The sequence below is a fragment of the Thunnus thynnus genome, chromosome 12 (assembly GCF_963924715.1).
Source record: "Thunnus thynnus chromosome 12, fThuThy2.1, whole genome shotgun sequence".
Taxonomy (NCBI): Eukaryota; Metazoa; Chordata; class Actinopteri; order Scombriformes; family Scombridae; genus Thunnus; species Thunnus thynnus.
Genome location: NC_089528.1, coordinates 28333741 through 28349240, shown reverse-complemented (window position 1 = coordinate 28349240; position 15500 = coordinate 28333741). Strand labels below are relative to the sequence as shown.

Below are 15500 nucleotides of genomic sequence, written 5' to 3'. Positions count from 1 at the left end.
TTGCAGATTTATAACGCACATGTCCTGTGGGAGCAGTAAAAGCAGTCACACACACACACACACATATATACACACTCACACATACACACTCGAGCTTGTCTGTCTGCCAGAGAGGTTCATGTGAGGACGGCAGCGTCGCGTGTTGCAGAGCAGCGTGTCATGTCGTGCAGGGATGACAAGCGAGGGAGGATTCTGATTTGCTCTTATTGGCTTTTAACAGATTTTTTTTTTTTTACATCTGCATTTTCTCAGTTCCTCAGTACGTCGTTAAATACAGTATATATTTCAGCTTTATGAAGAGCTGCTCAACGTCAGGGGGCTTGCCAGATCTCTCTCTCTCTCTCTCTCTCTCTCTCTGCCTTTTTCTCTGTGTCTGTTTGTTTCACGAGATTCACCGGGTTGCCTGGCAGCATCTTATTTTCGTCGACATTATTTATGTTTCGTCGGTGGAAGCCGCAGGGTCCTTGCTGATAACGAGACACAGATTTGCCAATCGAGCATGTCAGCAGAAGCACCGTGGGAGTTAACATGTCGAGACCGCATCCAGTCCCATGGCATTTCAAACCACAAATGTCAGCTGTAAACCATGTCGATTAAGAAATGTCACCTTTTTAAAGTAAACAGTGACCAAATAAAGAAACAGTCTTTGATATGAAATTTACTTTTAAACTAATGAAAAGGAGGATTGTTGGTGATGTACCTGGATGATGATTCTCCATGTTAACTCACTACATGAGTAATGATATAGCAGAATAAAGAGACACTTGTTCAGTCATACAACAGTTGTTACAACAGCTTTATTTTAGGGGTAATTCAGTAGAGGATCAAGGTGTTTGGGGTTATTTGAACAATTAATATACCATAAGAGTTGATATTTAAAGCTGGACTATCAATGTTTTATATTTACAACGGATCAAATGGCAACAAATAATGCAAAAGGTTTTGTTCTTATTGACAAAACCACAGTAATTTTTTCTTTGGGGGGTCGTTTCTAGATGCAGGAGGCAGCAAACAAGCTCTAAACTCACTATACACTACCTGATCAGCAGCAAACGATGCAAAGACAAAGGTTAGCTACTAGCTGGTGAACATAGTGGAGCATTTAGCAGCTAAAGAGACTCTAAAAGTCCTGGTGGAAGTTAAATCAGAGCTTAAAGCAGAGTGAATTTTGGACTTATATTCGTCAGATGGACAGAAACGTGACTACAGATGAATGATGATAATGTTGCTTTGTGTTTTCTTGGTGTCTAAATAGGCAACTGTTTGCAAACACAGTCACCATGTCGACTTTATAAGACAAAATGTCCATGAATTTTTTTATTTGTTGTGTTTCTTGTTGCACTTTTGCCTGTAAGCGGCTAAAAAACCACATTCACATGAAGGTTTAAAGAGTTGTTTGAGTTGCATATTCCACATAGTTAACACAACCGGAGATGCTAACGAGCTAACCAATCACAGACCTTAGAGTGTCTGTATGCTATGTAAGCCTGATGTGTAGTTACATACATTTGTGCATAGACATCACCATTTACTTACTATGTCCGCAACTGCCCTGTGAGAAAAACACACACACACACACACACACACACACACACACACACACACACACACACACACACACACACACACACACACACTGCACAGCACCTGTGTGTGAGAACTGGGTCAGCTTTTGTTGTTATTCATATTGCCACTAACAGTCTCATAATGCCGCAGGCATTATGGAAATCACATGCAAAACATAGGCACACACACACACACACACACACACACACATGCACGCAAATGCACACACAGGCACACACACACACACACACACACACACACACACACACACACACACACACACACATGCATACTTTAGCCTTGAAAAAAGAAAAACAAACTTTACCCCATTCCCACCCTGCAGCAATTTTAAACAGATGGGAGCTGAAACCTTTCCAGACTGCAGACAATAGACTGAAACATGCATAAAAACTGTCTATCTGTCTGTCTCTAAATATAGCGTGTTGTGTACTGTATTATCAGAGCTGGATGAAACCTGACTTAAGTTAATTAAAAGATCATTTTTTTCCACTTTGTTTTTAATTAATCTTATGTTCTTGCAGAAAACTCCATCATTTTTAACTTTTGTTAATGTGCAAGACTCAAATCTTGATTTACAGCTCTTTTTAGTTTATTTATCTCATCTCCTCCTCTCCTCAGACACCTCCTCAGGCTCCGAGGGCGAGGGTCAGGGCGACGGCGACGACGAAGAGGGAGGAGGCGGCGGCGAGGAGGAAGACGGAGGAGGAGGCGGCGGAGGGACCTCGTCCAGCCGCGAGGGGAGCATCAGCATGGAGCACTGGATCAGCCGCGCCATCCACGGCACCTCCTCCACCACCACCACCACCTCCTCCACCGCCTCCTCCTCTTCTTCCTCCACACGCAGCGGGGGAAGCGGGGCGGCTGGCGGCAGGCTGGCTGACGTCCTGGCTCAACATGTCCACATCTCTGCCCACCACCACCACCGCCACCACCATCACGACCACCACCGCAAGACAGGTAAGACGTGACGGTCTGGATGCTACTAATGCTAAAGCTAATCCAACCTTTGACCAGATAATTTAAGACACATGTAGACACCCTTAGCAAAGGACAGAGATCCTTAGACAAATACGAACATCTGAAAACAAAAAATACAGAAGCTTTTAGCAAAAACGGAGACCCTTAACCAAGTCCAGAGACAAAAATCTAGATCTAGATCTTTGGCAAAATCCAGACAATTTAAGCAAAGACAACTTACTTATTGAGCAAAATCCAGACCCGAAGATTGAGAGATTGAGACACACTCAGCCAAATCTAGACTCTCTAAGCAATATTCAGATAATCTTAATAAAATACAAACACCTCGAGTGAAGTACTTACTCCTTTTGCAAATACTAGAGACTCCGAGCCAAACCTAGACATCGTTAGCAAATTCTTGACACCTTAAACCAACTCCAAACACACTTAGCGAAATCCAGACACCTTTAGCAAACTCCAGATAACTTAAACAAGATACTGAGGTCCTTAGTCACATCCAGACATCTTTAACAAAGGCCAGACACACTTAGACAAAACTAGATACCTTTAGCCAAATACAAACACCTTCAACAAATTACAAAAAGGCCAAGAGACTCCAAGCCAAGTACAGACACACTTAGCCAACTCCTGACACACTTGGCCAAATCTAGACGCTACAAGCAAAGTCCAGACTCCCTTAACCGAATGCAGACACCTTTTATTAAAAATACAGACACCCTCAGAAAAGACCAGACCCTTAGCCAAATCTGGAGATACTTCTAGACACTCCAGACACCCTTAGCAAACTCTAAAGGTCCTTAGCCACAGCAAAACCCAGACACCTTTAAGAAAGACCTCGACACCCTTTAGCAAAGTTCAGGCGTGTCTTTGGAGGAAAGAATGGTGGCTGCTGATTGTGTCAGTGAGCACAAGTAACGTGTTGATTGTTAGATGTTTAAGGATATCTTTTCTGCTGTTGGACTGCATAGAAACCCATAAAACTGACAAACAGGAAAGGGAGGAGTCAAACAGGTCAACGATGTGTGTCATTGGGGTAAAAAGGCCTAAGTGGACTCTCAGAAAATGCAACAACTAGTGCATGATGGTTACATTATAAGTGATATAAATCACCCTGATACTGCTTTCAAGCTCCCTCCATCTTTGATCCTAAAAGGCTTCGCATGGACAGTTTATTTGTGGCACAAAACAAGTATCTGTGAATTTATAACAAAAGAATCAGACACATTCGCATAAATTATTTCAATGAATTTAAGAGATTTAAAAGAGACACTTAGTAACAGAATAATATCAGATTGCCTAATAATACGGACTCCAAAGTTGGGTAAAGACCCCAAAACTGATAAATATTTTGTAGCATCTGAGAAGAGTAACGTTTGGTGACTTTTGAGTAAAACTGACATATTTCAGTTTACTTAAACTATTCCATATTTTACGGAAGACCTACAATCCTATTAAGACACCATGGAGGTCCCAGTTTGAGATTGACCAAAGCCAAAAACTGCAGCTGAACTTCAAAGCTGATTCGGTCTTAAAATAAAACTTCTTCATCTTAAGGTTCATTCCTAGTTGTAGGTAAACTGAGTTGGTTGTTGAGAGGTCTCTTGTGAAAGTGTGTGTTTGGGTGGGAGGTGTCTGTGTGACGGGTTCAGTATATAGTGAGCAGGCAGGAGGCTTTAACGTTCTTTGAAGTTTAATAGTGTGAACTGTGGAGGTTTGGTGGTAAAGTGTGTTTAGCGTGAGGGTCGTATCCTCGTGTGCGGTGTGTAAATCTGCTTCCTGTTTTCACTCTGGTTTGTGTTTGTGATCTGTCCTGCTGTCATTCAACTATCATCCAGTTTTCTCTCTTTTGCCGATGTTTGCTGATGATAGTTCGAGAGGGTTTTGTGGAAGCATTTGTTTGTTTATTGGTCTGCAGGCCGCAGAAGTGATGAATCAGACGAACGTCCATCATGATGTTCTTTTGTTGAATCATTGCAATTTTCTCAGACCCCCGTTGAGTACTTGAAGCTTGGAATATACTTTTTTGAATAAAAATGCCAGAGAATTGATATTTAAGATTTATTTTGTCCTGTGAAAACCAAAACATTTCATGTGAAAACAGACTTGTTTTCAGCATGTTAAGCAGACAATCCAATGTATTTTTAAACATTTTATTTAACAATTCAAACAACAGAGGAACACTCACTACTTTTCTTTTACTAAAAAACATCCAATTCACTATATTAGGAGTTACATCTCCGTCATCATTTTCCCTGAATAGTGTGTATTTACACTGATCAACATGTAATAGAAGTGTCATACAGTAGAAATGAAAACATTTCTGGAGAGAGATATTTCATTTTGATGTTACCTAGAGATGTTTAGCTCCAGTAGCAACCTTTCAATACCAAGAAAAGAGAAATAGTAAAACCTCTGAAATGAGATTAATCAAGGTGAAGCAAAAATGAAAACATTCGCAATAATCAGACATTTTTCATTCACCCACAGAAAAAATAAGCTCACAAGTAGACAAACTGTGACACTGAAGGCAGCAGACATTTGTTCCATTTTAAACTATGTTTGTAGCCTGGAGGATTCTCAAAAAAACATTAAAACGCTCCATCCGAAGGACATATTGTGCATTTCTAACCATACTACACATTATTCTGGAGCGTAGCTGAAAGGGCAGGATACGATACCGACACTACAGCAGGGTGGAAGTTCCTTTTCAACTGGTTCAACCTATGTTCAGAGCATAAACACTGTAAGGCATCTGGGATAAAAGTGAAAAACCGGCGTGCTGCTTTCGCAGAATCCTGTTTGTGTTTTTTTTCCCTACTGTTTGCTGATGTAACGTTGTGACTAAACGCTCTAATGGCGTCAGGTTTGTTTTCATGCTGGCAATGCTGGTATCCAGCTCTGAAGATAATGCATGGACAGACACAGAGAGAGAGAGAGAGAGAGAGAGAGAGAGAGCCCCCGCTAGCTCCTCCCAGCCAGCGTCCAGCTCCGTCATCGCTCAGATGTGACAGGAAAGGTTCTGTGCACGCCGTCGGTACACCAGTTTGTTTGTTTCTGCCCATTTTCACTGATTTCCTGTGTCACTGTTCCCTGCAGTCTCAAATTAGCAAAGTCAGAAATGCGTTTCCAAGGGAGCAGCTATTAAAAACATGTGTGCCTCCGTAGAGGCAGCACTCAGTCTGGTTCAGAGAATGAACAGAGAAAGATGGTGAAGATTACTGTTAGAAAACATGTTTTAGAGAAGTTGTATTTTAGATATTATAGGCCTAATGAACTCAGAAGAACTAAATCATAAGTAAAAAAGTTAAAAGCAGTTCCTTTCATTTTGGAATTTGAGGAGAAATCCACCCATTTTCATCTTGAAGTAGTAAAAACAATGCAGGAAAAGTACTTGCACAAACGGTCTGTTTCAGTTTTGGTGTATAAATAAAAATAAAACATCATTTAAATCAATTAACTTCACTGTCTCTCCTTAATTAGCAAATATAAATAGCAATAAAGAACCTGAAACCTTGACCTTTGGAAACTTTTGTAGCTTTCAACTGCATCTCACGGTCTTCATCAGGCTCAGGAGTTATTATGTGACCTAATGCTGCATTCAGACTACATGGTATCAGACCCATAATGGTCGACCTGACAGACGTGTGGCGTCAGGAACTGAAATTAGCGCCGTACGTGACAATTGATCATTTTATGGTGTGGAGAAATTTTTTTGCCTTCTATCACGAACTTTAACAACTTGTGACCCAGATTAATACTGAGTGTTCATTGATTTATTTAACTTCAGTGAACCAATAACCGTCGGATTATCAATCTAATATCAAGCAAGACCAATATTAAGCAATAAGCTGTTTTAATCAATATGCTTGACTAAATAAAGGCCTTTAATATAATATAGTCAGATATTTTTTTGCCTCCTCCCTACGCAGACTTCATCACTCTATAATAATTTCCTCCTTTGCTGCCATCATAATTACTACGGCCGCTAGAAGGCTTTCGTCACTTGAACGAACACATATTTCATTTCGGGGGACTCGCTAAGACGACTAATCCTGACGTTTTTCTCGGGAGGTAACACAAACTGTGATTCAGGTCCAGCGTCTCGTCTTCCATGTCTTTAAGCCAAGTCACGGCAAGGATTTTTGACGATCTGATCGCCTAATCTGACACCGCGACCTTCTCAGAGAAGGTTTGAACTCGGCATAAGTGTGTAACTTTGATCACATGATAACAGGTGGTTGCTCTCTTTCTTTAAAGATGCTCTTTTGTGTCGTATGTGATTGATCTTCCTTTAGCTTTTCACTGACTCCTGGTCAATGACCTTTGACCTCTTCCTGCTTAATGCTGGTTTTAGTTTGGTGTTCACAGTCAATAATGTTGTCTGCTTTTGGTCTTCATTCAATCTCTTGTCCATGTGTCTTCGGCAGCCTTTTGGTTTGGTTGGTTTTAGTTTATTTTTCAAAGAAATATCATATTTTTCATTTTTCAAACCTTTGACAGTTACAAATTTCCATAATAAGACATCATGTTGTTGTACATTTTTCAGTTGGTGTAAAGTTTCATTGAGCCTTTTTTTTTTCTTCTTTCTTTCTTTGTTTTACTGAGTTCATGTTTATCACAGTAGAAATCCTCAGCGGTGTGCACACTTGTGGGTTACAGCTCTGTTTCTCATTTCCTCGTTCAAGGCCAAAGCAGTCCAGGTCTCTGGTGTTTTCATCGTATGTGTGTGTGTGTGTAAATACTTGAGGGAGACTGTTTTCAGTACACTCTCGTTTCTCATTCAACTCTTATCAGAGTAGCTCTGCCTGCTTGTGTAGATAACTTTTTGTTTTCCCCGTATCTCCCCAATTTGTCCTCACTCCTTTCATCCCTTCACATTTTCCTCCAGGTTGCAGATCCCTGTAACAGGATCACTGGAGACGATCTGGTTTTTGTGGTAGACGTTTGACTGGGTTTAGGTTCAATAGAGCACGCTGTTTTTGTGGGTACCTATTTTGTTTCAGATAACAGCGCTAAGTGCTTGTTTACGCTGTTCTGTGTGATTATTGAAAACCTTTTAGAGACATCGGGTGCTTTTTTTTTTTTTCCAACATTTTCTTTATTCGTTTTGCAACATAACAGCCTTTGAGATGAATAATTCAACAGTGTACAAAAATATAATCACATAGAAGCCAGATCAGCCCACAACCACCACCCACCCCCCATAGCCCCCATTACCCAGACACATCCGCCCCTCCCACCCATCCATTCCTTCAGGTCCGACCAGTAACGTCTTCAGAATACGTACCTATTCAAAGAAAAAGGAATAAACAAAAACAGTACAGAATATTAAAAAAAATAATAATAACAACATAAAACAAGATAGTTGCAGAGAGGGAATAAATAACAGCCCTTGTGTATCAATTTAGTTGAAAGAGCGGGATAAAAAAAAACAACATCAACTATAAAACAAACATGTCTGACTCACACATTACATTTAGATTCAGTTCTTATTTGAATATAAAAGGAGAACTATGTTGTGGACACTGTCTGCAGAAATGTTAGGAAACAACCCAAAACTTTTTAAACTCTCCAGACTTTCCCTTCAGGTTATATATTATCTTTCCATTTGGTATACTAGATGTAGGTGGATGTTCATCTTTCTATTGCATGGCTATACATTTGTTGGCTGTTATAAAGGCAATTCTAATAAATTTGAGTTTGTTTTTATTGACTTTTATCATAGATGTGTCGCCCAGTAGGGTTACTCTTGGTTCTGTAGGGACGGTTATTCCTGTGATGCCATATTGAGTATAGAGGTCCAATATTTAGACATATATATTGGTGTTCCTGTTCCAGTTTTACCTCTCGGGCAGAACTGGGAATACTGTTGCTTTATTATGTGCAGCATGTCAGGGGTATATATATTTTATGAATGAGATTTTATTGTGTAATTTTATGTCTTTTGTTAAAAAAGAAATACCTATAGACTACCAATACACAGTGTTTCCCATTCCACTTCTTTGAAATTACACTTCCCACCCTATGATTTGAAAAAATCCTGAGTAAGTATAAGATATGAACCCTTGTACTCCCTGTTTGTCACGCACACGTTTATCTAGAGGCGACTCTTCTAATGATTGTAGATGGCCATCTTGTTCCAAGATGATAAAGTGCCTGACCTGGAGGTTTTTGAAAAAGTGGTAGGGTAGTGGTAGTGACAGGGTAGCCCGTACTGAGAGGAGAGGTCTTCGAAGGTCTGAAGAGCTCCATCTTTAAACAGATTCCCTAAAGTTTTGCTACCTTTTGTAAATCATAGTTTTGTAAGGGCTTTAGGTAAGGAGGGATTTATGTGAAAAGGGGATTTGCCGTAAATAAATTGAATACAATCTGTTTCCTTCTGATCTTGTTGCCAAATCTTTTATGTACGGACAATGATTGGGTTTGTTGTTACAACCAGGAGAGAATTTAAAGAGCTGATGTATGGTACTGATTCCAATTTCAACTTATTAAGGCGATGCTGTTTCCGAATAGGTGGGTGGGCTTGCTCTGCTTGCCATGTCCATACTGCCGGGTAGAAATACTCAAAATCAGGGACTTTAAGTCCACCTTTTGCAAGAGGGCTTTGCAGTACTGTCAGTTTCATCCTGTGTGGTTTGTTTCTCCATATAAACTGTGTGAGACAAGAGTTGAGTTGTTTGAAAAATAGTTTAGGGGCTGGAATTGGTAGCATTTGGAAAAGATACCAGTATTTTGCCAATATATTTATTTTTATGCAGTTAAGTCGCCCAATTAAAGACAAAGGTAAGTTATTCCACCTCTTACAATCCTCTTTTGTCTTTTTAAGTAATGGTGTGTTGTTAAGAGAGAATGTATTTTCCACGTCATTTGGAATTTAGTCCTAAATCTATTATTAGATGATGTGATTAGCGCTCCACTGAAGCATGGCACCAGGAGGTTGAACATTAGCTCTGACATTAAGAGGGATGACTTACTTTTGTTTACATTAATCTTGTAGCCTGAAATTTTACCATATTCCATTAGTGTATCCATCAGAGCTGGGATAGATTCATCTGGATTTGAGAGGTAGGCCAGTATATCATCTGCATAAAGAGACAATGTGTAGACACGGTCACCAATTTGTATGCCATGAACGGCCAGTTTAGACCATATAGCTGTCGCCAACACTTCAATGGCAGCAGCCCTGTCTAGTGCTGCATGATAGAACAAATCTGGCTGACATCTCCTTATTGGTTTATATTTGTGCTGTAGGGTGTCTATAGAGTAATTTTACAAAGTTGTTGAATTTGGGACATATTTTCGTATATTGCCACTTGATGTGGTCAAACTCCTTTTCCGCATCGAGCGACACTGCGACAAATGGGTTTTGGCCAGTTTCTGACCTATTTTTCTCCCTACCTTGCCATCCACCTATCACTCTGCCATCAGTGTTGTCTGACTGACTGACAAGTGACTGAGGTCTGGCTGATCCGCTACGTAGATTTTAAGGAAACCTGTTGACAGAAAAAAGGGAAACTCAGTGAAAGTTCTGATGTTCGCAAGTTCTTACATCAACTCATTTGGGCCTATGGTTCCTACAGCTACAAAGAAAATGTGTTTTAGTCATTGTTTGAGTTATTAAGACTGAGAAAAGTGTAAAAATATATGCATTGGTGAAGATGTGTGAAGTTAACCATCCCTTGATGACATAGAAGAGCGAAGGCCTATGTGCCGGGGCTGTCTGGGTCTCAGCCTCGGCCCAATTTAACCCCTGGTGGTAAGAGAAAAGACTCCGGCATCTAACCAGACAGGGTTCACAATTTTTCAAGTCTTTCAACGACAACAGTCAGGTGCCCAAATGAAAAATGTTTTTAAACGTTTATCTGAAGCTAATATGAACCTTTAGCCGTCCCAATGAGTCAAATGAAGTAGATATCTTTCAACGTTACAGTCTTTTTAGTGCCGAAGTTCCTCTTTTTGTTACTATACTTCCACCGCAGCTCAACAGGGAAACACTGTCCGAGGAAACACAAAGAGGGAATTTGATGCTAAAAAGACTGTAAATATGGCAGATGTCCACTTGATACAACAACTCAGACTGCTGAAGCCTCATAGAAGCTTCAGATCAACTTTTAAATGCATTTTTGCACAAAGTGACTTGAAAGACTTGAAAGATTGTGAACCTATCCTTTAATTGAGATTCCTGATTGACACACGACTTGACACCATTTTTCAAGATTCCCCCTCCCCTCTTGTTCCTCACATGCAGGCATTTTAAGCCACCTCTCCTTGAGGAGGAGGAGGAGGAAGGCATTGCCAGCTGGTATGGTAGAGAATGGAAGCTCTGGGCCACGGCGCTCCGGTAAGTCGAGATCGGAGCATGGCTGGCTGAGAGCTGAGAAGCAGGGTCAGTCTCCTGCCATCCCTTGGCGCAAGGCACGGATGTTGTATTTTTCCCCTCATCATTTTTCAGTGAATCTTTCCTCCCTTGTCTTCCGTCATATGCTTGCTGTTCAACTTGTGCCCCTCGTTGATTTCTCCCCGCTAATTAAATTTTGTGCTTAGCCTTGTTGTGAAAGCTCAGAAAGTATAATTTCAATGCTAACCTCGCTAGGAGCAGCATTGACTGCTGTTGTGGTTGCATGAAAACAATGTATTTGTCTGGATTGTAAAAAAAAAAAAAGCTGGTGCTTACAGCTTTTTAGAGTGGGAATTGTTGATGAGGCAAATCAACAATGCTTTTAAAGGGGCTAGATAGCAGCTTGTATGACTAGTCCTCCCTCTTTTCAAGGTTACTCTGTTTTGGCGTTGTTTATTGATTTGGCTAATTATGCAGCATGTTTTTTAAGTTGTTTGCTCAGCCAGAGGCAATCTGCTTTGAAAACGGCTTTTCATCTAGGCCAGAAAGCAGATGGTGGTGGAATGTAGGCTGTTTGCCTGCTTCCTCTTTGTGTTAGTCTCTAATTTTATGCTATATTCTTAAGATCTGCTACCTGAAATCACAAATGCTGTATCAAAGAATGTAAAGCCTTGCGTTTGTCTGGCTAAGAAAGGTTCCTATTTAATAACCATGCTTCAGCTCGAATAATACAGGCTCATCAAGTAATATTCCTTCTACATTTTAAGACGTACAACCTGGAGACTCCATCAGCCAGCTTGATGCTTGGCACAACTCGACGCTTGGCATGTGAAAAGGCAGCAGCTCATTTATTGAAGTGGCTCCCCCCGTTTCTCTCAAATTGCTTGAGAAAACAAAGTGATCCATACCGGTGGCGACAATGAGCATTCACTTGAAGAAAAGGTTTAAGAACAGACTTTTAATCAACCATTCATCACTGTCAGGAAAAAAAAAAAAAAAAAAAAATACCCCCGAATCCATTAACACCAGACTGGAAGCGTTCCCATATTCAATGTAATTAAGGCTGCCGTCTGGATGAGGCCCGCTGGGATTGTGCTGTGGCTTAGACTCCCTGTCAGTGCTGTATATCTGCCAGGGGAATAGTCTGTGGTCTCTGAGGAATAACAGTTCAGCAGTTTGGGAGCAACAGAAGGCTTTTTGGATGCTATTCATCAGGTGTCTTTTAATGCTGATGTGAGAGAAGGGTTTAGTTGCAAGTCCATCGTGAATGAGATGGGAAATAGATTCAGTTATTTATCCTACATGAACACATGAACGGTGCATCTTGACTTGTAGTAGTTTTATAAATCCTGCTTTTTTTCTCATGAGCTACAAAAGAAGCACAAGGCAAAGTCCAAATATTAAAACTGATATGAACTATTTTATTTTTTTGGCCCATTGAGGGCAGTGGAAACAAGTTATGAACACAACACTGACACATCATCACCTATTAAGTTGATATGTTGAACTTATTAGCAAATTAGTTGCGTATTTCCACATCCAGCAGTTATGGAGCAACATTATCATTCATCTGGAGTCGTGTTTCTGTCCACCTGGTGAATGTAAATCCAATATTCACTCTCTTTCAGATCTGTTTTTACTCTCTACCAACTCCTGAGGGAAATATCTGGCTCTTTAGCTGCTAAATGCTCCACTATGTTCACCAGCTAGTCTACAGCTAACTGTGTCTGTTTGCCGTTTGATGCTGAGCAGGTAGTGTACAGTGGCTTTTTACAGCTTTTTCTCTGAAAACAGCTGGCTGCTGTGGCTGAAAACAACCCTATCAGAGCTCTGAGAGTGAACCAAAACAGTAAAGTTGCAGCAAGACAGCTAAACAATGAGCTGAAACTTGTTATAAAGCTTTCTAAAGCCGAGGGGAGCTGCAGAGTCGCTGATAATTCTCTGTAGGTCCATCACTGGTGAACATAGTGGAGCATTTAGCAGCTGAAGAGCCAGATATTTCCCTCAGGAGTTGGTAGAGAGCAAAAACAGAGCTGAAAGAGGGTGAATATTGGACTTACATTCACCAGGTGGACAGAAACACGACTCCAAATGATTGATAATGTTGTTCTGTAGCTGCTGGATGTAGAAATAAGCAACTGTTTGCTAACAAGTTCAACATATGTTAATGTTGGGTTCGCAATTTTGACATATTTTCTGCTCCCAAGTGTCTTAAAGAAGAAAGAAAGAAGAAATTACTCATCACTCTGGTTGAGTTTAAGCAACTCAGGTTGATTTCACACCTGTAATGACAAGTGGTCTACATCCATTCATTACATTTGACAGTTTTGATGAATTTCTTCCTGCATCACCAGCGCTACATGGACATTATAGGGGGAAAAAAGACCCATGACAGACCATAAGTCATGCTGACTTTTCAAAGCCAAAAGTTACTTTTTAATGAGGAACTTCTAAAATACAGGACACAAGTACAACACACTGGTATTTTAACCTTTTCACTTTCTGATTTATAAGGGAAAATCCCAGTATTCACATGCTGAAAAGACATTTCCTTAACAAGATTACCGGCTTTTAAAATCATAATAATGTCACATACCAGCTCTGTCACAATCCTGTGGTTTGTCTGCTTTGAGTTTGAACTACAAACAACTGAGACGATGTCTTGCTTTTTCAAGCTGTCTCTCTGTGTGGTTGTTCGATCTGCACCGAAGTTCGAACGTCAGTGCTCACACCAGCCTAAATGTACCGAATCTATGCCGGTCAAGGCGATTTCAAATGTTGGGACATCCTCTATCCTGAGACCCTTAATTTGGCGAATGAAAAACTGCACAAGCACCCTAAAAACTCCTAAAGTTAGGAGAAGATTGCCTTCATGGTTAAAAGAAACCACATCTGTCTGCAACTTATATGATGCTATAACAATGTCACGCTACGTCCTACTTTACTACTAAATATAAACCTAATATATCTTTTAAATAAGCAACCGATTCTTTAATTTTCCTGGATAAGAAGGTCATCATCCTCACGATTGGAAGACATCACTTGTCTTGAAACATTAATCATCTCTTGATTGGCTGAGGTGAAGATTCCTGACAGTAGATGGAGATATTTGCGGTTTCGGGGCTTGAACATGTGACCTTTCAACCACAACATCTCCACCCAGCAGGCCACAACCCTATCACTCTCACACCCAACACCTTAACCCATTGGGTGGGGGGGGGACGGACGGATGTGTCCCGTCCCCTGAATCAGCTCCCTCGATCGGCCTGATTGGTATTCCAGCAGCGAAGGAGGCATTCATCATCATCCTCCTCAGCCAGAGCTGATATTCCTCCCTGTCACACATCATCATAAATACATTCAGATGAGGTCACTGGAGGCTCACACATGTACACACAAACACACACACACACACACACACACACACATTCCCAGACAGATAAACAACACGTGACTTCAGGGAGTGCACGCCTAGTTCAGTGTAGCTCAAACAGACAGCCCAGATGTTGCACAGACAGAGTGTACGGTGTGCTACAGTGATTAGCATGCCTGCTCTGTGTGCTGCAGTATTGATATGCAGTCCATGTCTGGATAAAGTATTCTGTTTGGTCTCGCTGGCTTTGGCTCGGTGCTTTTGTAGGGAATCATCTCGCTCTCTCTCTCTCTTTTTTTTTTTTCTCTGGCTGTATCTCTTGCTCTCTCACTCTGGATTCTCTCTCACACTTTCATGTCATGTTCTGTTCAATTTTTGGTAAGCTTTACTGACAAGCATGAATGGAAGTGAACCAACTTTTCCTAAAGCATCTCTGCGCGTCGCAAAGCTAGTTAGTATGTTCCATGTAGCAACAACAACAACAAAAAAAATGCTATGTCATACAGCTGCAGAACAAAAATAGAGTCAATACAAAACATGAAACAGTGCAAAAGGAATAAATGAAGTTACAGAACTTAGATGATAAGTTAGATTATGTTACTATATTCAAAAGATTAGTTTAAATCTTATAACTCAAAAAACACAGTCGTAGTTTCTATTATATGAACACGACACACTTGTAAAAGGTGCCTCATATTGTTCTTCCCTAGTGTGCTAAATAAAGATTGAATGCATTAATGAAATAATATATAAAGTTAGACATATTTACAGTAATCCTAAAGTGTTAATACAGGCACTCTGACTGCCAGAGCGATGATGAAATATCAAGTAAGAGGAGAGAGAGAGAGAGAGACTGAGAGATAAGAGCAAAAATACATCTTTGTTGTGGCAACGGCACTTTGTGTTTTTTTGATCCCTTTCAGCGCTGAACAACAACATGTTTAATTCAGTTCAGTTCTGCCTGTACGAACATTTTGTGACCACCAAGACATAATAATTAAATAATTCAGAGTGAGAAATGAAAGTATGAATGAGTTTCAGTATCACCATCTCTTCTTGTTATTTTAGTTACAATACTGGCTTAAATTAAACTTTATTGATCCCCTTTAATACACTTTGATTATATATACAGTATATGCACCCATACACCTTTATATTAATAGTCTCATATGACAAAACAAAAAAAATCTTAATATACTCCTTATATTCTCATGAATAAATAAA

General features: G+C 40.3%; 1 protein-coding gene across 13 annotated transcripts in view; it reads left to right on the top strand.

Moving 5' to 3' along the window:
• The window catches only part of LOC137194624 (disco-interacting protein 2 homolog C), a 240339-nt gene that overhangs the window by 149787 nt on the left and 75052 nt on the right, over positions 1-15500 (top strand). For all 13 annotated transcript variants that reach the window (XM_067606715.1, XM_067606706.1, XM_067606704.1 and 10 more), the window contains one exon: positions 2206-2544. In XM_067606715.1, coding sequence (XP_067462816.1) covers positions 2206-2544 — 339 coding nt within the window. The remainder of the gene's footprint in view (positions 1-2205; positions 2545-15500) is intronic.